Genomic DNA, 24065 nt, shown 5'->3' with positions numbered 1-24065 from the left:
GATTGCCAGGGTGAACGAAGTCCGATATCATGAATGCAAAGATCCTAGCATGGTCCCTACCCCACATTTTGGAAGGGAGTCGCCTGCTGCCCTAGGGTCATACTCTCCCCCTCTAATCGTATTTGTCCCTCAAGGTTTGGCTGGTTCTAATCCCATTAGGTGGCTGAGCTTTCCTGCTCTGGACCAGGGAGTGGGCAAACAGGTTCCACCTCAAAGAATCCAGCCCAGGCCCCCAGGCACCTTTGTGGGACACCCAAACCCCTCGGGGGCAAAAGGAATCCCCTCCTTCCTTTCTTGTGAGCTCCAGTGGTTTTGTCCCTGGGAGATATTAAAGTCTCCAAAGAGGCCCACCAGCCAGCGCTCTCTGCCCCTTGCCATCAGCACCCAGGATGGTGATGAGTCAAGTAGAGCAAGAGTAATCCTCCCAGTTTAAAGGTGGGTAAACTGAGGCTCAGGCTATCTTCCAAATAGCTGGGTCTAGAACTTGTGTGGCTTCTCGAGGGGCTCTGGGAGGCCTGGACGGCTGTGGTGGGGAACCTGGGGAGAGCTCTGACCCCAGAGTAGGAGATGGTACAGGAACCCTGGCTCTCATGGCCTCCACCCCTTGTGCTAGATGGGTTAGTGCCACTCCCGGAGACTGGTGGGGAGCTCAGTGTCTGTGTAAGCTTCGTGAACCTAGAGTACTACGCTGGAGTAGGTTGTTTTGTCTGTGTTGTCTGGGGAGAGCAAGGATGACAATTCGTTGGCTGGAGCGTGTGTGTGTCTTGGGGGCTGGGGGTGAGGGTGGGGACAACCTGGACAGAGAGGAGAGTGAGCTTAGGGTCAGGACCCCTGGGTTGCAGCTCTACACCCAGCATGCTGTCACCTGGGATGAGCGCCTGCCCCCTCTGGACACCAACTGCCTTATCTGTAAAATGGGCGTGGTGGTAGATGGGCCGATCGCTGCCAGGGGATCAGACGGCTGCCCTGGGCCCGGCTCCTCCCTGAGCCCAGACTGTCTTCTGGGCCTGACTTCACCCGATTGGCCCCCGCAAATCTCTGACACCATTCTGCTGCCTCTTCCCTCGGTCCTGTCCTTCCCCCAGTGGCCTGGGCCCGGCTCTGGCTCCCCACCATGGCGGGGGCGGGGGGAGCTGGGCAGGCAGTGGTGCTGGTCAGGCCTGGGCGGGGGGCCTCCAAGCCCACAGCTGGCCTCTCGAGCCTCTTCCTGGAGCCAGCATCCTCTCCTCCCTCCCTCTTGACATCTGAGCCCGGGGATCCAGGGAGCTCTCGCCCTGCAAAACATTCCATCCAGTTGTCCAAACACTCTGCACAGCTGGCGGAGGGAGGGGCCCGAGCCTGGCTTTCAGGGAAGCCTTGGGCTGTTGTTTTCATGGAAATGGCTGAGTCCTTACTCAGAGGGCCAGTCTGGGATGCTGGAAGTGGGTTCGCAGGGCTGAGAGGATAAAGAGCCCCCAACACGCCCTCCTGGGCTTGCCCAAGGCCTCCCTCACCAGGGCCCGGCCCCTGGTGGGAAGGATCCAGGCTGCCTCAGGCCGCTGCGAGGTGGCAGCCGGGCGCTGGCGGCCTTGTGACTGTCCCCTCGGAACTGGGCTTGGTGCGGTTGGGGGGAAGGGCAGGCAGGAATGGCTGAGAGGGCAGCCTGAGAGGTGACTTAGGGCAGCAGCTTTTCCGGGCAAGCAGTCCCAGACCTGGCTGCCTCTTGGTTCTGACCCACCAGTGACCCGGGATGAGTCCGCAAGCCTCAGTTTCCTCACCTGCAACAGGAAGGGGTTGGGCTCCTTCTGCCTCTGATTTTCCTAAGTCACAGCGAAGGACAAGGTCCTCAGAGCTTCCCGTGCGGTCCCAGCTGTGCCTAAATGTCCAGAAAGTAGCCAGATTTTCTAGACAATCCCCAGAACAACTCTGAATCAGTTTCCCCTCTGAGAGGACAGCTGGGGCTCGGCAGGGAGGAACCATAGCCTGTACACTTTGTCACCAGCCAGGCTCAGCCCCTTCACCTCCCGCCACGTCAGGGTGATGGGGAGACCCCCCCCCCCGCCCCTTCACACATCCTGTTTTTCATTCATTGTTTCCAGGTGGGCCCAGAGGAAGGTGGAGGCACGGGAGAATTTAGCAGGAGGATCAGTGAGGAGCAAAAACAGGAAGGGGTTGGGAGCAGACCATGGAAAATTCACTGCCAGGAAACAGAGGCCAGCATCTGGTTTGCATTAGGCTGAGAGAGCTCCGAAGCCCAAAGCTTGAGTGAGAGATATTGTTATCCATGCGCAGGGTAGGCGCGGTGTGACTACCCGTCAGGAACTGGCAGCTTCTCCCAGTGGGAACTCAGAGGCTGACAGGAAAAAAGAGGGAAGGCGAGGGAGAAGGGGACAGGAAACTCAGTGTCCACTGTGGCTGCCACCTCATGAATGTTATCTTCTTTGATATTCACAAATTCACAGGGGAGAATTGTTCCCATTTTTATAGTTGTGGGGATTGAGTCCCAGAGAGGTTAAGTGACTTGCCCAAGGTCACACAGCCAAGGGAACGGCAGAACTCCCGATTAGAATTCAGGCCAAATGAGATAGGGTGGAACGCTCAAACCATCCCACGGGTGGATTGAGGCTGACTGTGTGCCCAGGCAAGGGGCCACTGAGGATTTGGTGATGAGCGCGGGCCAGCCTCTGCCCATGGGGTCACTCAGTTCATGTGGGGGGTGTCTGACAGTGCCATGGGGCACTGTTCATGACACAAGGTGGACCACGTGTCTGAGGGCTCCAGCCCAACGCCTGCAGAGGAGAAAGCAATCCAGAGGGGAAGGCTTCCTGGAGGACGGGGTATGAGCAAAACAGAATTTTATCAGAGGGGGTGGGTTGGAGTGGAGGATGCAGAGAGGGGGTAGTGTGAGGAATGTGGGAAGAGGGGGGTGTAGGGCATGTCTGGGCAATAGCAGCTGGCCTGATGTGCCTCAGAGGGAGAGATTCCATTTTATAGTTGGGGAAACTGCAGCATAGAGCCTAATATGCCCAAAGGTTCACAGTCTGGGAGTGGGGTTGAATCCAACCTCTCTGACTCCATCCAGGTCTGCGTTCCTAACTGCTACACCATCTGGTCCCTTTTTGCTGGTGGTTAATAGTTTTAAGGGGATATTGAGGCCAGGGACCACAGGGCAGCGGGGGCCTTGCCCAAGGCCACACAGCCAACTAGAGACAGGGTCAAAGCTGGACAGGCTCTTTTCAACTTGCCAACCTCAGTGGGAAGAGGACAGGCAGCCCCATCCACGGGCCCGGTAAAAACCTGGGGCCTTAGGTATGTAGAGGGAGGCTCTCACTTCCCTTCAAGGTATCTCACCTTCCTTAGGAGGGGGGCCCAGCCTCATATGCTGCCTGCTGAGCCCCGGGAGTTAATAATTACTGGGTTTAAGGAGATAGAGGCCTGTCTGGGAGGCGCCTCCCTCACTGGCCGCTGCTCCTCAGAGATAGCAAAGGTTAGTGTGAGTCTCAGCCTGGGAGTGGGGAGAAGGCTCCTGCCACCTCCCCGCTTGGCAGTCTCCAGAGACACTCTCGGTGTGGCCCTCCAGCCATGGACCCCGCTAAGGAACGCACTGAGTGCCCTGCTCGAGAAAAATGCCCTGTGTTCCTGGCAATGAGCTCAGGGACTGTCCGCTACGCCCCATCAGGTTTGGGCCTTGCACTCAAGGGCAACTTGGGAGAGCAGCCCTGGGACAGAGACAGGTGAGCGGAGGGGATTGTGGAATCTTGCCACTCAGCAGGGGCATTGGGGGAGGGGTGAGAGGCGGGGCTCCAGACAGGGGACTGGCATAGAACTATGAGGAATTTCATGAGCATTCTACAAGGTCGGCACCAGGGGTGGCCCTGATTGTCTTGTCCAACTTGGTGGTTGTACAGATGTAGAATCTGAGGCTCAGAGAGGGCAAGACACTCATTCTTGGTCACACAGTGAACTGAAGTCCAGAATCCGGGCCTGGGTCATCTAGGCTGGCAGTCTTCTGGATGGGTCTGTGGCCAAGGCTGCCAGGCTGGGGATAAGGATGGCAGGGGTGAGGGGGAAGTTTGGGAAGGGCAGTGGCTTGGGGGCAGAGGACACACCTTTTATATTTTCCTCCCCACCTGCTGGTCAGGCACCTAGTAGGCTCCTCTTGTTGCCCGACAGCATGTAGCTGGGGCTGCCAGAGAGCCCCTCTGGTTTCTGGGCTGTCTTTTCAGAAAACCGGTATAAGGGGTCACAGCCCCTCCATCCCTGGCTGTGTGACATTGGGCAGGTTCCTTAACTTCTCTGAGCCCATCTTTTTCAACTGAGGAGTTGTGGGAGGAGCTAGTGAGGCCTTGGAAGTCCTAAGCAGCTGCATAGATCATGGGATATTTTTGGCTAGTAATTGGGGTGGTGACAGTGACCCCACACTTGTCCTTCAAAGCCTCACTCAAGAGTCTCCCCAACCCACTGGTCCTCCCGGGCTGAGGATCCTTCCTCTGGGGCCATAGCCCTGGACTGACACCCCCTCCACCCCTTATCTCCCACCAGTCCGGGTTACCACGACTTGGACCAGGTCTTATCTCCTGCCTGGGCTTGTGACAACTTGGAGGGTAAGCGCCCTGTTCTGAGCTCCTTTTGTGTCATCCCCTCCCCATTCCCCTAAAGAGTGAACAGAGCAAGGTCCAGGAAGACAGCAGTTGCTCAAGACTATTTGGAGAAGGATTCGTCAACAAACATAATAACATCTGCTTTGGGCCAGACCCTGGACTGGGCTGCGGTGGGTGGAGAAACACAGCCCCAAGGAGGACCTGGTCCCTGCCCTTGGGAAACCACAGCTGTGGAAACAATTGCCCTGCAGAGTGAAGGAGGTCTGGGCAGAATGAAAAGGACGTCACAGAGGGCTGCCCAGGTTGTTCACTGCACAAGGTACCAGCCAAGGGGGCATGAGAGCCAGACATCAAGTCTGGCTTGCCCTCCACTCACCAAGTCCTGTACCTTGGCATGGGCCATGCCCACCTAGGAAAGGAGTACCGTTCTCTAATTTGAACTAAGACACCACTCACTTGGCAAGGTGTGCCCTGGGCAGGCAGTGGCCCTGGAAGTGGAGGTCCCCACCCCACATCTCTCCACTGTACTGGAGCCCCAGGAGGACAGAGCCTGTGTCTATGCAGTTTCCTTTTGGGTCCCCAGCCCTTGTATGGCCCATAGTTTGTGCTCAGAAGGGGTGGTTGAATGCATGCATTCAAAATGCGCGCCCCAGATGAAGACCTGATAAACTCAAGCCTGGGGCCCCAGCTCGGGGTCTGAGGGTAGTGCCCCAAGTTCTAGCAATATCTGGAAGGGAAGTACTTCCTCCCATCCTCCCAGGCCTCCTCTAGACACGGAGGCTGGGAGCCATGGTCCCTGGCAGGAGAGAAGCGGGGTTATGCTCTCACTGGATCAGCCCCAGGCTGAAGTTGAGGCTGATGGTCAGGGCTCAGGAAAGGTGACAGAAGGACAGAGGGGTTGAGGGACAGGCTAGACCAGCGTTCAGGGAATTTGCAGAGGATGTGGGACCTGACAGGTGTGTGTGTGTGTGTGTGTGTGTGTGTGTGTGCGCGCGCGCGCACACACGCGTGCGTAATTCTCCCAGAGAGTAGATGGTGGGCAAAGGTAAGGATGGGCAGTATCTGTTCAGAACAGGAAGGGAGGCCCCTGGTTGGGGGGGGGGGGGGAAGGGGCGGGGTTGGGGTTGAAGACTTGGGCCAAAGGTGGGGCCTCCCTCAGAAAATGCACTCAGTAGGAGTGAGAAAACTAGTTTTGGGGTCAGCCCCGCTTCTCACCAGGAGGGAAGTTGCCCAGAGACAGGCGCAGAGCAGGGAGGCCAGGGAAGGAGTGATGGCCGGAGGGCCGGGTGGGGGGGTGGGAGGGTGTCTGCCGGCCTTGAGTGACAGTCCGCTAAGAATCTGGGAGCTGAAAGCCCGGAGCCATGGTAGGCTCTTGAGCAGGGGTGGTCCTGGGAGGGTGCTGCGCTGGGCCGCGCTGGGCGCCGGATGTCTGGAGCAGAGTAAGCTGGGAGCGTCGGAGAGCAGTGCTGGCCGCAGGATGATGGGGACCCGCTCCTCCCCCACTCGGGCCGTCGCACTGTCCGGGGAGGGCGGCCGGAGCGGAGCTGGGCCGGGAGCGCGCGCGAGCTCTCCGCGTCGGCCGCCGGAGGGGCGGGGCAGGGCACGTGTCCTTGGGCCACCCCTCGGCCACGTGACCCGCCGAGGGCAGGGTCGCAGAGGGACTGGGGGCCGGGGCGCGAGCCCGGGCCGCACAGACCCACAGGCAGCGGGCAAGACTGACAGGCGGCGGGGCAGCCTGGCTGGCCCGGGGCGGAGTCGGCTGCGGGCGGGGACGCGGCGGGGGCGGCGCGGGGAGATCGCTGGGCGATCGCGGCGGCGGCGCGGGGAACCGACGCCCGGGCGCCCCGAGTCGCCAGTATGTGGAGCGGGTAGGTCCGCGCGGGGTCGGGCCGCGGCTGCCTCCGGGGGTGGGACGGTGCGGGGGGGGGGTTCCCTGCAGTGTGTGCACCCCTACCGGGAGGTGCTCTACGCCCCCATCCCTGCCCGAGCTGTAGCACGAGGACTGGAGAGCCGGTTTGGGGTGGAAGGACATTCGGCATGGAGGGTTCAGGGGGTCTCTCTGGGGGCAGGAATTGTGAAGGGTGGGCTGCTGACCGTTCCGGAGTGACAGCGCCAACTCCTAGCTTGTCCGGAGCGCAAGTGAGATGGGGGCAAGGGGGTGTGCGGCGGAGTGCAAGCCAGAATAAGCCTGGGATAAGCACCTAGAGGAGGGACCCCCAGGCTGAGTGAACCCTTGAAAAGCAGTGCATTTGCGAAAGGGGGGACTGGGTCTCTGCCACATTCGCTTGCAAGTTGGTGAACTTCCATCTGGGGCTCCTGGAACCTGCTGAGCTCAAAGGTGGGACCTCCCTGCAGCCTGGAGGGGTGCAGCGCAGACTCTGGGCCCTGGACTAGTGGCTCCACTACCCATATCTGTTCCTTGATTCTTAGGGGTGGTCCCAGTCCCTGGGCAACCAGGTGTGGGACCCTTTCCCTGTATGTGCAGAAAAGCTGTGGCCTTCTCATGGAGTTGGGTAAACACTTCTTCCTCCCCATAGCCTGGAAAGACCAGGTCCTGGCGGAGATGTGGCCAGAGTGGGGGTGGGTTGTACTCCTGGAAAGAACGGGGCCAGATGGGTGGTCCCAGGACAGGGCTCCTCCCAGCCACAGCCGGGGAGTGAGGGAAGCCCCACTGGAGAGGCTGGCGGGCTGGAGAGCTCTGATGCAGGCTAGATCCACTTTACTCCATGGCACCTAGCGAAGTTCGAGCTGAGATGCTAGGGGAGGGCTGGGGAGTCATCCCCAGCAGGGGCTCCTGAGAGAATGGGCTCCTGGTAGGGGTGAGGTGTGGAGACACGTGAGACTCTTAAAGGGAGAGAGTTAAGCAGAGCCTGGATTCTTGTGGAATTGCGCCCTGGGGGAAGGAGACTGAGCTTACGGAGAAGGTGGTTGAGGTGGGTTGGTGACAGCTGGAGAGGTCAGGGCGATCCCACCTGGGGTCAACCGTGCTTGAGGAGCTTCTGGAGGAAGCTCGTGACCCCTTGTGTTGGGTGCGCCCAGGCAAAACACAGCCACCGAGTTGCTGTGTGATCCTGAGAGTATGGCCTCACTGCCCTGAGCCTCAAGGTGAAATGTGTGGGTTGTGTGGTGGAGGTAATCCAGGCCCAGAGAATGTCCTTTCCTGGAGGTGTCCAGGCTGGAGCCAGACAGACAAGTCTGGGAGGTGCCAGTAGACGGATGCTCACTTTAAAGACTGGATCCAAGAGTCCCAGGACCGTTCTGGATGGACCAGGCTGCCAAGCTGACCCCCGTTTGATCCTAAGTGTGGCTTACTTGGATCCCCCAGGGTGTCGCTGGGTGCAGAGCACATAGTAGGTGCTTCATAAATGCAGATGGAAAGCATGAGGGGCAGGATGAGGAGCTGGGCATCTGGGGAGTGAGAGGCAGAGTTTTGGGGTTATCTTGAGCTCTGCCTTTTCATGGCCCCCTTACTTGGATATTGGAGGCAGGGGCCAAGCTGCCAGCACCCGCTGGGGTCCTGGGGTCCTACGAGCTCATGCAGACCCCAGCAGCAGCTGGGAGGGATGCTGCTCAGGTCACACTTGCACAGGTAACTGACTGAGCTGCTGTGACACCTCTGGGCGAGGGCATCCTTGAGATTCTTCCTTCTAGACTAGGAGGGGTGAGGAGTTGGTGACTCTGGCTAAGCCATTGACGTCTCTGGGGCTTGGTTTCCTTACCTGGAAGACAACAGAGATACATCTCTTGGGTGACTGCTCTGTTAATGGCCAGGTCATAGTGCCAGTTCACTTCTTGGCCCTAGACTCAGGGCTGCTCCCCTGGGGTGGGTGGAAGTGGCAGGACTCTACAGGAGCTCAGGTGGACCCTCTTCCTTGGGACTCCTTGAGTGTGGGCCCTGAACTCAGAACCCAGAGGTGGCTCCCCCAAAACAGGACTGCTCCCCTCCCCCTCCCCCACAGTGTCCCCTGTCCATAGTCTTGGGTGCCAAGCCGGCTTCCTGGTGATGGGGTGAGGATGGTGACTGGGGTACTTCTGCTGCTAACACAGTGCTGGGCACTTGAGACTTGGTCATCGGAGCCGAGAGTTTGGGTTCTGGGCTCGTTTTCTGCCACTAAGTGGCCACATGACATTGGTGTAGCCCCTCAGTCTCAGTTTCCCCATCTGACAGATGGGGCTAATCATACCTCCCTAGAAAGGGAGGGACAGGCTCTGATAGACGCCCAGGAATGAGAAAGACCACCCCAACCTCCCAGGGATGGGAGACTGTGTCTTTGCTGCAGGCAGGATGCTGGGGAGCTACAGGGCTACAGATGGGCTGTGAGATCTTGAGAAAGTCACCTAACTGTTCTGGGCCTTGGCTATCCTAAGGAGCTTGGATCTGTGAGGTCCTGCCTTTAAGGAGTAAGGCACAGGGAACTCCAGGCTCTGAAATGGCATCTGAAGTACGGCCTAGGGGCTCCAGGGTCAAAGCAGGAGAAAGGGGTTTTGCGACCTTCACTGTCACCTCCTCCTGGAAGCCCTCCATGATTTAACTACCTCCCACCTCCCCCTCAACAGATGGAAATGTCTTTCCTGCTGTCTCTTAATCAGCACATCTGCCTGTGGCACTCAGTAGAGTCCTGCTTGTCCTAGACTCTCCCCACACGGGATTTGTGCTCAACAGGGTGGGAGAAGGGAAGCAAAATGAATTCAAGTGTGATGAGAAGGGGGCTTGGTGATGTGGCTGCCAGAACCTGTGCACACTGGGTGGGTCTGGGCCGGTGGAGTGCCTGGCACACGATAGGTGCTCGCTGCATATGTGTTGGATGTTTGAGGGCTTGGGGTGTCAGATTCTTCTAGGACTAAACAGGCAGATGTGAGGTGTGTGCCATGTGCCCCGCTCTACCTCAGCAGAGGGAGCCCGCCACCCTTTCAGGCCTTGTGCCGCCTCCGGTGGAGACACAGGGCTGGATTCCCTCCCTCATCAGGGCTGGGCTGCGCTGGGCTGGGCTGGCAGGCCTGGGGCTATGGCAGGGAGAGGCTTGGCCTGGCCCCCCCCCCCTCAGGTGTTCTGACCTCCCTGCTTACCACCCTGAAGCTGTTCCTGACCTCCTCCTCCCTCCTGCTGCCTGTCCTACCAGGCACACACCTGCTTCCCCCTTCCTGGAGCGGTCCAGGCCCACCCTCTCCTATCCTGGGGGTCCCGCTTGGCTCACTTCCCGGCATTCTTCTGGTGCCACGTATGACACTGTTCTCCTGGAACCCTCCCCTCCAGCGCCCCTGATGGCTCGTGTTCAGGTCTCCAGGCTGGCTCTCTGGCCCTCAGCTCCTCTCTCACCCATCCCTCATCCAGGCTCAGGGCTGCAGCTGCTCCCTCTGGGCTGGTGCCTCCCCTCAGCCACCACTTCCCCAATGCCTCAGCCACGCCCCTTACCTTCCCTGAAAGACCCCCTCCCAGTTCCTCAGTCATGTCGTGGGCACTGCTGTTATCATTCACCTTGGCCTCCGTTTTTCATTAGATTAATTACTGCAACTTTTGTTCTGTTCCCCTCTCCAGCCCCTGGTCCTCCCCTGATTTCCTCCCCACCCCCGCCCAAGTCTTTTGTCCCTGTGTGTCCCCTCTGTGTGTCCCCTCCCAGGCCAGAGCCTGCCTGGCTAGAACAGCAGCCTTGGGCGGAACCGTACCACCACCACTCAAGCACTATCTCCAACTTCCTCAAACCCCCGTCTGCATCCTGCCTCACTTCTCTGAAACCACCATTCATCCCCTTTCCGCCAGTCCTGACTTTTTTGGGTGACAGTTCACATGATGCACTAGTGCCTGGACTCTGGGTTCAGTTTCCCCACTGCCACTTCCTTGCTGTGTGTTCCAGCCAGGTCGCCATCCCTCTCTGAACCTCGGGTGCCTCGTCGTTCAGACTGGGCTGGCGAGAGCATCTCCCTGTAGCAGCATCGCAAGTTGACACACGATGACGTCTGTGGGGATGTGGGGTGGTGGGCTGGCGTGACCGTGAACAGGAGCTTGAGAATCTGATCTGTTTGTGGGTCTGGAGCTGAAGACTTGGCCACTCTGTAGGCTGAGCCTGGCCGGGCTTGCTGGTTGGTTGGGGACCCAACGCACGAAACCTTTCCTGGGACCCCCTTGGCCTCGTTACGAGAGTCACTTGCCTGTCAGCCTCAGTGTCCTCAGGGCTTACCGGACCGCCCATAAGTGTATGAGCGTGATTCTGAACTGGGCCCCTGTGCCATGGCTGTTCCTGAGCTGCGCCCTGGGTCAGAATTCCTGCAGACCAGACCAGCTGTAGTCGCCCTGGAACCCGGGCTTGGTGGCCCCAGGCAGAGGGTGAGGGTCACAGTCTGCCCTCCCAGCCCTCTCCTTCCCCTGGTTTTCAGTGCTTTCTTCACTGGCTTCCCCGCTGCTTGCTTAATGAACCCACTGTGCCTGTTAGCACAGGGGAGGGGTCTTTAACTCAAAGAGGTGACCTGGGCACTGGGGGGCAGAGAAGGGGAGGTTAGGGCAGAAGGACCCCATGGCTGGCTGGTTGGGCTGGGGCTGGGAAAGGGTATCCAGGACGCTACCTGGGTCCGTCTGGCCCCGGGAGTGGGCTCCGTTCAGGCCCTCCTGGCCCAGTGGGGTTGCTGGGTGACTGGGGACCGTAGAATCCAGAGTGGGCCTCATTTCGCCATTTTTTCTGCTTGGGGACAAAAGCCCTGCTGGCCCTCCTAGGGGTGGCCTGGGGGGTGAGGACTGAGGTTACTGCTTTCCCCTGCCTTGTGTGTTTCCTGGGGAAGTCACCCAGTGGGGCCTTTCCTGTATGAGCTGTCCTGGGCTCTAGGCCGCAGGGCTGGCTTCGGGATGGGGGATGTTGGCTGCCCCCACCTACCTCTGACCTTGACTCTTAGTATCTCCCACCCCCCTACCCGAGCAGACCCCTTCCTAGCCGGCCCTGCTGTGTGTCCTGGACACTGAACTCTGTGTCTGCAGGGAATGGGGTCCGAGAAGGTTTGTGCACAGGGCCGTGGACCTGGACTGGAAGGGGAGGTGCACGGCAGGAGGACTCCAGTGGTAACCCGTGCTCGCCCAAGGAGGGAGCTCCCCAGCCCCCAGGCACTCACACCCGGATTTTCGGGCCTCTGGTCTAGGAGAATGAAGTGTGTGGGAGATAGCAGATGCTGGCTCGGGTGGACCCGAGGGGCCTGGGCTCCCTCCTTCATCTGAACTTTGAGTCACGGGAGCTGGCCTCATAGCCCAGAAGTGTGAGGGGCAGGGTCTGCAGACTTCAGTACAGGGTGGACCCTCCTTCCCTCCAGCTTCTGCACCCCTGGCCCAGGCATTGGGCGTTTGGTGACCACAGGGTGGTCCTGCTGTTCCCACGCCTTCTGCCATGAGGATCTGCTCGTGGGCTTTTCCACCAGGGAGAGGGGGAGGGCCTCACACTCTGTCTCAGGCCTCCCTGGACCACTGTTTCCTCTGGCTGCAAAATAGGGCGCCATCCCCCCAGAAGTAGACCAAAGTGAGCCTGTTAAGAAAGTGATGGGGGCCGTCTGGACGCACCCCCAGCCCGTGCCCTTGGGACCCGCTGGAGAGTCCTTCACTGTGGCCAGAGGCCCAGACCACACTGGTGGACGAAGCTCAGGCCTCGTGGGAGGGGCTGGCGGCCTTGTTCCCCTAGGCAGGCGGTGTTGGCAATGTCAGGGTGGTCCTTGTGGTGGGGCTAGGTGTCTGAGACCTGGGATCCTGCCCTGTGCCCTGTGCTGTCCCTGAGTCAACCCCTAACCTTGGCCTGTAGTTCCTGCTCATTCTATTGTAGTGGGCAGTCCCGAGATAGGGTCCCCACCAAGCCTGAGTGACTGTGGCCATTCTCTCAACTGAGGAAGTGGGGCTGGGGCCCAGGCCTCCAGGTTCCCACAGTGAGTACATCCCCAGGGCCTGGGGTTTCAGGTGCAGGACACAAGAGCCTGGGCAGGGATGGTGGAGGTGGTGGAGGTACCTGGCAGATAGCCCACTATTTACCTGGCGCTGTAGCCAGTGACTTCCTCATTGGATTCTCAGTGTGTCCCTGCAGGTTTTAACCGCCATCCCACAGGCGGGGAAGCAGGTTGAAAGAATTTCAACAACTTTCCCAGGGGCTCGCGTGGACCCCAGGTCAGAGGCTGGCATGGACCCGGTCGTGCCCGACTGGCCTGTGCTCTCAGCCACAGCTCCCCCAGTCCTGGCCTCCCTCCTGGGAGGCAGTTTCTCTGCCTGAGCAGAGGCTGAGAAGCCAGTTTGGGCTGGAATTGGGTCAGATTTTCCTGTCACAGCCAGGGAGGAGCCTCCTGGATGGGCCCAGCGGCCCTTGATCCCAAGGCAGATGCAAAATTCTGTAGCCCACACCCCACCTGCCTGTCCGCTGTGGCTGGAGAGCTTTGGACCTGGACTGAAGACCTGGCCGCCTGTCCCACCAGTGCCACCGACTAGCTGTGTGGCCCTGGGCAAGTCCCATTACCTCTCTGAGCGTCCATCCCTCAACTGTAGAATGGGAACAATACCACAAATGCTGCTGAGAGTTTTAAATGAGATAACATGGGCAGAGCACCCTCATGAGTCCCCTGGGTGCAGACCCCAGCCTGGTGCTGCCACAGTACTGCCAGAGACCCTTAAGCTTCAGGGACCGCCCCCCTTCCCGACTAGACCCCCCCGCCAAGCAAAGGATTAGGAAAGATCCCTGTCCGGCATAAACACTGTTGACGGAGTGGTGGGTGTGTGTTCCCACTTTATTCATCAAAGCCCCACGTCCTAGCAAGGCAGGACCCAGCCCCAGGAACCTTGAGGCCACACTCGGGGCCAGTCCCAGCAGACGGCAGGCTGGGCTGGGCAGCTGGACAGGGCCATGCGGAGGGTCGGGAAATGGGCTCATTGCTGGGGTCCCTGGGTGCCCTCTGTGTTACCTAAGGGCAAACTGAGGCTCCTGGGCTGCTTAGTGACTGTCCCAGGGCCCAGAAGACAGGGAGGTGGGACCGGAGAGACCCTGGCCTTGTGTTACTTCGCCTCCGCGATCCTGAATTTCATGACCCCTTGGCCCTGTCTTTCCTCCCTCCCGTGTGGGCCCCTCTTGGCCCCCTCCCCTCCACTTCCCCACTGCTATCAGCAGCCCAGCCCCCAGCCTCGGCCCAGCCGCTGCAGCTCAGAAGCTGCTGGCTCAGGAGCCGCCAGCTTTTGCTGAGTGAGCGAGTCCAGGGTGCTGTCTTGGCACAAACCGCCACGGCCCTGCCCGCTCCTCCCTCCCTCCTCAGGGTCTGCTGCGAAGGGGGGCGCGTGGATGGGAGGTGGGCAGCGGCTGGCGGCCCCCACCCCGCACTGCCTCTAGGGTCTTCAGCTTCAGAGGGAGGAGGGTCCTGAGGCCCAGAGAGAGGGGGTGTTTGCCTGAGGTCACAAGGCAGAGCAAGCAGAGAGCTGGGACTGCCCCCCTGCATGGTCCAGAGAGCAGGAAGTGGGGCTGCCTTGCCTAGGCTGTTTGCAGAACCTTCCTGCCTCAGCCGGCCCTGCCTGCCCTGGCTAGGCCCTTCCTCTCTGGTCCACCCTAAATGGCGTCGAATTTGCATAAACTAGGCATGAGCCATAGCAGTGAAGGCAGTTCCCACTTAATCACCTCGTGTGCCAAGGTTTTCTGCACATCGCTGATCCACTCAGTGACCCTTGAGGCAGGGCCATTGGGATTGTCCCCATTTTATACAGGGGGAAACTCGGGCTCTCGACATGCATGCATTTACAATATCTGCTGGGCAAACAAGCACCTGCTGTGTGCTCAGCACCTACTGTGGTCCTGGCCTGGAGGGGATGGTTGACAAAGATGAATGAGGCCTGTCCTTGCCCCCAGGAGACCCTGTGCTTGGTCATTCTGCCCTTGTGACAACCCCCGTGACGGCCTATTTTACAGATGGGGAGACTGAGGCCCAGAGTGGCAGGTGCATTGCCCAAGGCTGGTCCCTGGCCTCAGCTCTCTAGCTCTCCAGGCCTCGGGACACCACCCTGTATCTGCTCTTTGCCTCACAGCCAGCCCCACCCGGACGAGGGCCACCCACCGCCCCCTGAAGCTGTCCCAGTCCCCTGGAAGAGTGTGGGCCCCTGCAAAAGCCACAGGGATTCAGGCCTGGTGGAGACCCCTGCTGGGAAGGAAGCCCAAGGCGAGGAGGACCCTGCGGCCACCCAGCTGGACGTGTTGCGTCTGCGCAGCTCTTCCATGGAGATCCGAGAGAAGGGCTCAGAGTTCCTGAAGGAGGAGCTGCACAAAGCCCAGAAGGTGGGCTCTGAGGGCGGGGGCGGAGTGGGGGGTGGTGAGGGGCCGGCCTGAGGGGCCGTGGGCTCTCACCCAACGGCCAGAGACGTCACGTTCCTGTCAAGGCCACCTACATGCCAGGCCTGTGCTGGGCAGGAGGGCAGCCCAAACGAAGGAGAAACAGTTTTTCTTGTGACTTTTAAACGACTTTTAGAAGTCATGACATCTCTGAAAACCGTTCCCAGGCTCTAACAAACTGACAGTTGGGGTCCAACTTCACGCTCTGAGCTAAATGGAAAAAGCATTCTAATCTGTAAAACACAGAGGAGGCAAGCTCGTGCCCTGAGGCGCACGTAAGGCGGCCCCGGGAGTGGCGCCAGGCCCGGGGCCGCTGGGGGGCTCACAGCGCCCTCCCTCGTGCCCACGCCCGCCCCGCAGGAGCTGAAGCTGAAGGATGCGGAGTGTGAGCGGCTGTGCAGGGTTCGCGGGCAGCTGGAACGGGAGCTGGAGGAGCTGACGGCCAGCCTGTTCGAGGTGCGGGGCGGGGCGGGGCGGGGCGGGGGGGCGGGCAGGGGGCGGGGCAGCTGGGCGTCCGTCCGCGCCTGCCCCTCACGTGGAGCCCGCCGTCTTCCCAGGAAGCCCACAAGATGGTCCGAGAAGCCAACATGAAGCAGGCGGCGTCAGAAAAGCAGCTGAAGGAGACGCGGGGCAAGGTGAGGCACGCGCCGGCCCAGACCTCCTGCCCACCTCTGAGCCCTGCGAGCGCCGGCCTCCGCCACCCGATCGGACCCTCGCATGGACTGGGGGGCCAGCAGGGAGGGGCAGAGGCATCCGAGATGGCCCCACTGAAACGTTCCCGCTGGAGTGGGAGCCCAGCTCCCTGGGACTCGAGCTGTGTTTCTGCTGTACCACGGAGACCTTTCTGGGGGCCTTTTCAGGGGCTGGGAGGATCCTGTGGCCATTGTAATTTCTTTTCCTCCGTCCCATACCCCCTTTACAAAGCAGAAGCCTCAGGCTGGCTGTGTGAGCCTGGGCGAGTAGCTTTATCCCTTGGAGCCCGTGTACCCATCTGTAAAATGGGAGGGCTGGGCTGTTCCTGGCTCCTGGGGGCCCCTCAGTGGGAGACCCAGCCAGCTCCCAGATACGTGCACCTAACAGAGTCCTGGCTCCCAGTATGACCTCAGCCAGGCTGTGTCTCCTCTGAGCCTCAGTTTCCCTATCTATGGAAAGGGTATCTCAGCCCCCAACCCAGAGGCTGTTCCGAAGATAACGGGTGGAGTTAGGTGCTCAGGGTGGTCTTTCCTGAGCAGGGGTGGCAGGCAGTGACAGCTGGGGCAGCCTCAGCCCTGGGTTAATATTGACAGCCGTCTCTCCCGGCCAGATCGACATGCTGCAAGCAGAGGTGACAGCCTTGAAGACACTGGTCATCACGTCCACACCAGCCTCTCCTAACCGCGAGCTCCACCCACAGCTGCTCAGCCCCACCAAGGCCGGACCCCGCAAGGGCCACTTGCGTCATAATAGCACCAGCAGCGCCCTCTGCCCCGCCGTGTGCACCGCGGTAGGACACGCCCCCAGCCTGGACAAGGAGGGCAAAGAGGTGAGGGGCAGCGGGCAGGCAGTGGTCACAGGAAAGGGAGGCAGTGCCCACTGTCAGCCAGGCAGCGGTGCCCAGTGGGGACCCGCCTGGACCCCGCTGTGTGACGGGGAGCGTTTCCTACCCTCTCTGGGCCTCTGTGTCCTTTGGCTGTGAGGGCTGCCTGAATTCCCTGTGATAGGAGGTGTTGGGCCCTCAGTAGGGTACGTGGGGCACCTGGTCCAGGCGGGACAACGGCTGCGATGTCCTTGGCCACGGGTCTTTGGGCAAGTGAAGCCGCCCGTCAGCACCTCAGTCTCCTTGCGTAAATGGGGTTTCCTGGGGCCACAGGACGTGGGTGTCAGGAGCTCAGCTCAGGGCTGCACCCAGCGGACGCCCCTGAAGGCTGTAGTGGGATTCAGCTTCCTGGAGTCTCTGATGCCAAGGTGGCCCCAGCTCTGCCCTGCCCCAGGCCTCCCGAGCGTCCAGGGAGGAGGTGCGGGCCAGGCCTCTCCATCCCCTTCTGAGCTCTAAGCTTCCGGCTGGACTCTAATAATCTCCTTCCTCTGTCTCTGTGCACCTGTCTGTCTGTCTGTCCTGCCGGCCCAGCCCGGGCTGCCCCCTCTCCTCTCCCTGCTCCTCTGCGTGATCCCCAGCAAGGCGGTTCACCTCACCTACGAGCTGGCCTGGCAGCTCCCACCTGGGGAGCTGCCCGTGGGCCCCACCTCTGCTACCTCTCTCTCCTTTTCCCGACAGGTAAAGGCTCCGGAGAGGGGCCGCTCCCTCTGCCCCCTCCCAGCCTCTCCCTCTGCATGTGCCCCAGGGCAGCCAGCGAGTTGTGTGTGTTCCTTTCCGTGTGCGCATGCCTGCGTGTGCTGTGCGTCCCGTCAGGTCCCTGTGTGTACCTGCGGGTACCTGCAGCGTCACTCTTCAACTTACCCTCCTCAAGGAGGCAGCGAGGGTCTTCAGAATGAGACCCTGGACCCACGTCTAATTCTCTAGGCCAAGAAACTGGCAACACACCTTCAACACACTTGGAAGTGAAACTTTTGAGTTCCGAATCTAAATTCTTCTGTGCAAGGGGAAGAGAAGAGTTCTTCTTTGGGACTCGGGTCCCCTGCATGGCTACAGGGGACAGGCCCGCTGGGGCCTGCCCTGCATCCTCCCTGGCTCCCCACCTCCTGGGGCTCTGCCTGTCTCTGCCATGCTGGCCCCCCAGTGCCCTGCCTCCCACCACCGGCTCACCTTCCCCCACAGGTGGACACGACCCTGTTTGCAGAGTTCCAAGCCTGGAGGGAATCGCCCACCCTGGACAAGACCTCCCCCTTCCTGGAAAGGGTGTACCGGGAGGACGTGGGCCCCTGCCTGGACTTCACCATGCAGGAGGTGAGGCAGACAGAGGGTGGCCCGCCGGGGGACCCGGCCCTGCAGCCGACGGCCAGCCCCTCACCACCTCCCACTCCTCCCTGCTCTACCGCAGCTCTCAGCCCTGGTACGGGCCGCCGTGGAGGACAACACGCTCACCATCGAGCCCGTGGCTTCGCAAACACTGCCCGCGGTGAAGGTGGCCGCTGTCGAGTGTGGCCGTACCAAGTAAGCTTAGCACCCTGCCCCCTGGGAAATGCCCGCATAGCCTTGGGCTGCACCAAGGGGGTGGCCAGGGAGGACTGAGCCTCAGGCCTGCCTGCTGGGTCCTGCAGTGGGACCTGGGGGTGGGCAGGGGCACCTGACCAGAGAGGGACAGTGGCTGCCTCCGCGCAAGGCAAGGAGGCATCTTTGGCAGACATGCTGCCTCTAGTCATGGAGCCGGGGTCTCCTCCTTCCTGGCTGGCCTGACGTGCATCTCTCTCCTTCCCCCTCTCTCCCACAGTGGGTTCCGGGCCCCGATTGACACGTAAGTGACGTCATTTTTCACTCCACCTCCTGACAATGACCCGATGGCCCTGGCATCTTGTCCTCCCTGCTTCTCAGCTGGCATTGGGCAGGGCCAGCAGCAGAGCAAAGCTGCCAGCATGGAGCAAGGGCAGGGACTGGGGCCTGCGAGGGAGGCCCCTGGGTGGGAGCCTTGTCACAGAGGGAAACATTTGAGCCGGGTTTTGAAAGATGAATAGCAGTTTGCTGAGCAGGGAAGGACCTTTCAGGCAGAGGCAACAGCATGAGTGGAGGTATGAGAAGCTGGAATATTAATGGAAACACCACTGGATCGGTGGGCGGAGCAGTGGGGTGGGTGGGCACGGAGTTGGGGCTGAGGCCACAGAGGGTGTTTGGGGCCAGAGTGTGAAGGCCTCAAATGAGGTTTGGGCTTTAACCTACTGAGGCCAGCATTTCACAAATCATCGATTAACGTTCCCTGAAAAGAGGGTTCCCTGGTCCAATCAGAGTCACAGTGAACCTGGAGGCAGCAAAGGCTCTGATAAGTCCTGCAACCAAGGAGCCTATTTAACCTTCCTTTACTCGGGATTCTCCATAACTATTTCCTGGGCAGTGGGGAAGCAGCAGGGAAAGATAATGGGCTAGATGTGGGTTTTTGGAGTAGCCCCTGGCTGTAACATGGAGAAGAAAAGCAGAGATGAGGCAGAAGTCTGGTTGGAAGGAACTGAGGGCATCTGGGCAAAAGGTCCTATTGGCAGAACCTAGCCTGGGGACTTGGTGACCTAAGTGGAGGAGAGAGAAGACTCCTGCTTAGGAGGAAGGGATGACTGGGTCTGAGGGCCCTAGTAAAGTAGGGGGCAGCATTTTTAGGGGCGGCAGAGGGTGGAGCTTTTGTACACCTGGCCTGAGGTTGACCAAGCTCTCCTGCCCAGCAGGGGTGAGGTGAGGGGTTGAGGGATGGGGTCCAGCTTGGTTTAAAGGTCTCCCCCAGGGACTTCTGAGACTGCCCTCCTCCTTGGCCTGCCTCCAGGCTCCTTGGGAAGCTGGGACCAGGGGAAAGGATGCCAGGCCCCACCCTGATGTGTGTTTGCCTCCCCCTCCCTCTGTGCCTTCTCCGGCTGCTGCGTCCTCCCTGGATGAGCTGGGTGGGCAAGCCCCAGCCGTCCCCATGGTCCTGAGGTCTGCTTTTCCCTAGTACATGTGCCCTGAGTGGCCTGGCCTGCGCCTGTCGTCACCGAATCCGGCTTGGGGACTCCGAGAGCCACTACTACATCTCACCGTCCTCCCGGGCCAGAGTGAGTCATCCAATGGGAGTGTTACCTGGCTCCTTAGAGGCTCCCTGGGCTGGGACTCTGAGCCCCAGGCTGCACAACCTACAATCTACAGAGCAGGGCACAGGCTCAGAGAGGTACGAGAATGACTTGGGCCACACAGCCAAGCCGGTGTATTTGTTTGCTGTTGCTGTGTGACAGGTTACCATAAACTTAGTGGCATCGATTTAGTATCTCACAGACTCCCTGGGTAGGAGTCTGGGCACAGCTTAGCTGGGTCCTCTACTCAGGGCCTCATGGACTGCAGTCACAGTATCAGCGGCTGCATCCTTTCTGGAGCTCAGGGTCCTCTTCTGAGCTCACATGTTGTTGGCAGAAGTCAGTTCCTTGTGGTTGAAGGACTGAGGTAGCCATTTTCTTGCTTGCCGAAAAGTAATCATGGGAGTGACACCCATCAGCTCTGTCGTTTAATATAACCTAATCAAGGGAGTGACACTAGAGTTCCAGGCTCCTGACTCCTGGCTCCGGCCCCAGGCTTTGGAGAAGGTTCTGAGGCTTGTCTGTCACACAAGGCTGACAGTCAGCTGTGGGCTCTGGGGGGCCTCCAGGAATCCCAGCTTCTGCCCTCACCTGCCGAGTGACCAGGTGAGGGTCAGTGGATCAAGGGGCCTCACTGAGCTGGGATGAGGGTGGGGTGGACCCCTTTCCTCTGTCCCTTCAAAGACAGTGAAGAAGATTGGAAAGAACAAAAGTTTGGAAAACTCTGAAGCTTGGTGCAAAGGCGACATGGTGTGGAAGGTCCTCTTAGAGGAACCATCTCCTCTCCTTGACCTACTAGAGGTGCCTGATGGGACTAAAGTGGGCAAATGGCCTCATCATCAGGCAGTAGACTGACCAGCACAGTCAGCTTGTCTGGTCCTGACAGCCTCTGCAGGGCAGCCCAGCATGTTGTTCTGGCAAATCCCCCAGCAGCGAGCTGAGCTCCCGTTAGAGAGGGAGTCTGAGCCTTAGAAAGGAAAGGGGTGCACCCCAGGCCACTCAGCCTAGACCGGAGGTCTCCCCATCCTGGATCCAGTCTCTTAACTGCTGCAGTCTCCACCCCCTGCATCTGTGCCCAGAGCCTTGTTCGGTGGCCATGGGTCACCTCTGTTTTTTTCTGATCCCAACCAGGGGATCTGTGCCAGACGCTCCCATGCCTAGAAAATTACATCTAGAACGTTGTTCTGCCAGGCCTACGTGTCTGCTGTCCTGGGCAGAGCTGGGAAGGCAGAGGGGAAGGGTGTGAAGTTCTCGGATGTGGTCCCCAAACTGATGAGACCAAGGAGTGTGGAATCCATAGGGAGAAGAAAGTTCTGTCCCCAAAGCACAGCCCTGGGGAGAGAGCCCCACTGCTCCCCACCATTCCCTAGTCACGGGCCTCTGGTAGGGCCTACTGGCCACTGAGCAATGCCAGGGCCTGGGACTCAAGCTTCTCCTGCCCATCCCATCCGGCCCTACGCAGCCCCTCCTCAGCCCTCCCAGGCGGCACCTTTGCCACACTGGGTTAGTCCCCTCACCTGGCCTCTCTCACACCTCCCTGCCTTTGCCAGGGCCACCAACCCCCTGCACCCAATTTTGTCCTCCTGGCAAGGGCTCCTGTGTGTTTGAGGGCCCAGCAGGAGCATCGCCCCTCCCTCAGCTTTCTCCACTGCCCAGCCTGTGGCCCACACACACTTGATGTCCCTCCCCCAAAGTGCTGGGTATTCAGCATGGGCAGTTGTGGGCGCAGCTGCCAGCTGCCTTCCACCCTTCTTTAGGTTGGGTACCCTAGAAGCAGAGCCTAAGATGGAGATGGTGTGCAATTCTCAGGAGGCAGAATGGGGGTGGGGGGAAGGACAGGCAAAGATGAGGCTTCAGCTGGAGTCTGGCTTCAGCCTGATCCACAGGGGCTCTGGAGCCCAGAGTGGGTTCCACCCTGAGGCACGGGTGTGGCCTTTTATACCCAAGATGCCTATCAGTCACTAGCTGAAGTCTGTGAGGGTATGGGGTGCAGAGGGGCACCAGCAGCCAACATTCTCAGCAGTGGGGAGATGGGACCCAGCCTGGGGAAGGGGCCTGGGAAGGGCACTAACAGCGCCCTCTCAAAGGTATGAGAGTCTTCATGACAGAGCTCAGGTCTGAGCCAGCTCAGGGTCCCCAGTGCCTGGCGCAGGGCCTGGCTGGGAGCAGGCCTCAGGTCAGACTGGGGGCTTCAGGTGGGGATCCAGGGCAGCCAGGTGAGCAGCTTCTGATCGCCTCACCTTTCCTGGACGAATAGCACCTGGTAAGGCCTGGCCGGCCGGGGCCTCCAGTAGCCAGAGCGAGCAGGCCCCTCCGGGGAGCGTGGGTTCTAGGCAGCCTGCCCGGTTTCATCGTTGCAGCTCAGCCACTTAATAAGTGGAGGCTCTGTGGCCTCCGCAGTCGTTGCGGGGTCGTTCTCCGAGCCTCAGCGCTCCCCACGTGTAGACTGGGAATGATAGGCACGTCCGGCGCACCGGATACGCATACTTGATTACGCTTAGTGGTCGCTATCGTTTTTATTAGGAGCACTAGTGCTGCTGTTGACTGTAACGTTAGAGCCCAGAATTATCTGAGTCTCACAGGACGTGGGTCTTCCCGCTCTGGTCTGCGATCTACCCTGGCTTTTTTTGGCGGGGGAGGGGGCAAGTGTGAGGGCCGGGGGGTCACACCCTGCCCCCTCTGCCCACAGATCACGGCCGTGTGCAACTTCTTCACCTACATCCGCTACATCCAGCAAGGCCTGGTGCGGCAGGACGGTGAGCGTCCCCTGGTGGCCGCTTGGGGTGGCGCCCGGGAGGGGAAGGGCGGGGCGGGGCGGGGCGGCCGGGCCAACCCCAGGGCTTTGCTGCACCCCGTCGGAGGAGGACTCTGCGAGAGAGAAGGTCGTAGATTAGCAAAGCGATCCGGAAGCTCCTGTTGCTGAGCCCTGTGGAGAGAGGAAGAGCGGAAGGAGCCTCCTGGGCTCTGCCTTACCGGGAAAACCAGCCTGGTGCCCCCCACATACCTGGATCCAGCTGCTTTTTCCCGTTCAGAAACCTCTCCAGCCCCCCGGGCCTGTAGTGACGGCATTCCTGTTACTGGCCTGGCCTACACGATGGGGCCTCCCCTGTGAATCTCCTCCCCTCTCCTGCCGCGTGGACCTCCAAGTGGAGGCTGGACACGGCTCGCCCACCTCCCCCTGTAGACACTCCCCGCCCTCGCCCAACAGGTCCTCTGTCCATCCGTTGTCCCCCTGCCCCCATTCTGCCAGGCCAGGGACGGGTCCTGTGCAGGGTCGCTGGAGAGCCCCGGGAGCAGGGGTTGGAGAGCATTTGCAGTCTGTCCAAGTGTGTGGCAGTGTATACATGCGTGTGCGTGTCAGGCTGTGGAGGTGACCGTCGCCTCCATGCCTCCCGGGCTGCAAGCCCCCAGAGTGGAACCTCAAAGAGGTCCGGCTACTCACTGAGATCTGTCCTCAGGGACTGGGGAGTCCTAGGGTGCCCACCAGCTGCCCTGCCCAAAGCCGGGGGAGAAGCCAGGCCATCTGCCTGAGGCGACCCTGAGTGGGCGCTGAGCTGTCCACCCTCTGTCTGCCTGCAGCGGAGCCCATGTTCTGGGAGATCACAAGGCTGAGGAAGGAGATGTCGCTGGCCAAGCTTGGCTTCTTCCCCCAGGAGGCCTAGGTCATGGCCCAGGCCTGGAGGGGGTCTCTGAGCTGGAGCCAACACCTGCCCCAGGAGAGACAGACAGACAGACGGGGTCCTAGAGCCAGCCCTGAGCCAGAAGCTGACCAGAGGGACAAATGGCCAGGCCGTGGAGGCAGCACTGAGCCGGCAGCAAATGTCCCTCCCAGGACAGGCCTCAGGAGGTGACCTCCCCCCCTCGTAGTACTACAGCCACCAGGAGACTTTCTAGAAAGCACCAAAGACCAAGGAGCTGGGAGCCGCACAAAGGGGCTCAGCCCTTGGGAGGCACCCCTGGGACAGCCAGCACCCCTCCCCAGTCCTAGGAGCTGCTGCCTGCAGGTGCCTCACTGGCGAGACCTCCAGGGTATCTCCGCACCCCCGCCTTCCCTAAGCCCTGGGCACCAGCACCCCCTTGTGGCCATCCCTCACCTCGTTCCCAGGTGGGCCTGCTGTGCCCAAGGGCCAGAGAGCTAGGAGGAGTGGACGGGGCGGACGGAGGGCCTCGCTGGCTGTCTTCCACTCCATCCTGTATCTGCCTGACAATGACCCCAAAACATCCTTAAGATGTATCAGGGGCCCTCCTCCCGCTCGCCCGCTCGACCTTCCTCCTTCCCGCCAGCTGAGCCCGATGCTGCAAGGAGCCTTCGCCCCCACCACTGCTGGGAGGATTGGGGCACTTTCCTCCCAAAGTAAAACACAGACAGGCCTCAGGATGCCCGGGCCTGTTTTCAGCTGTGGATGGCCGTTCCGACGACGGAGGCTGAGATCGCCCAGCCCGGCACACAGGGCTGGGGTGGGGCAGGCAGGCCCCGGGCCCCTCCTCC

At 60.4% G+C, this 24065-nt stretch overlaps 1 protein-coding gene across 4 annotated transcripts; it reads left to right on the top strand.

Moving 5' to 3' along the window:
• Positions 1-3561: 3561 nt before the first annotated feature.
• Positions 3562-23639, top strand: RAB3IL1 (RAB3A interacting protein like 1; the record flags this gene model as incomplete). Of its 4 annotated transcripts, XM_082843827.1 has the most annotated exons (12): positions 3562-3713; positions 14596-14842; positions 15257-15352; positions 15454-15531; positions 16200-16418; positions 17004-17150; positions 17652-17780; positions 17875-17987; positions 18265-18288; positions 19462-19561; positions 22266-22332; positions 23156-23639. In XM_082843827.1, the coding sequence occupies 12 exons, from the start codon at positions 3562-3564 to the stop codon at positions 23236-23238; spliced, it is 1455 nt and encodes a 484-aa protein (XP_082699953.1). In that variant the 3' UTR covers positions 23239-23639. The 4 variants fall into 4 exon arrangements, with proteins under 4 accessions (XP_082699953.1, XP_082699954.1, XP_082699955.1 ...); XM_082843828.1 differs by lacking the exon at positions 17004-17150; XM_082843829.1 differs by lacking the exons at positions 17004-17150; positions 18265-18288.
• Positions 23640-24065: the final 426 nt, after the last annotated feature.

Source organism: Leucopleurus acutus, assembly GCF_964270905.1.
Source record: "Leucopleurus acutus genome assembly, chromosome: 8".
Taxonomy (NCBI): Eukaryota; Metazoa; Chordata; class Mammalia; order Artiodactyla; family Delphinidae; genus Leucopleurus; species Leucopleurus acutus.
This window is presented reverse-complemented; position numbering and strand designations above follow the sequence as displayed.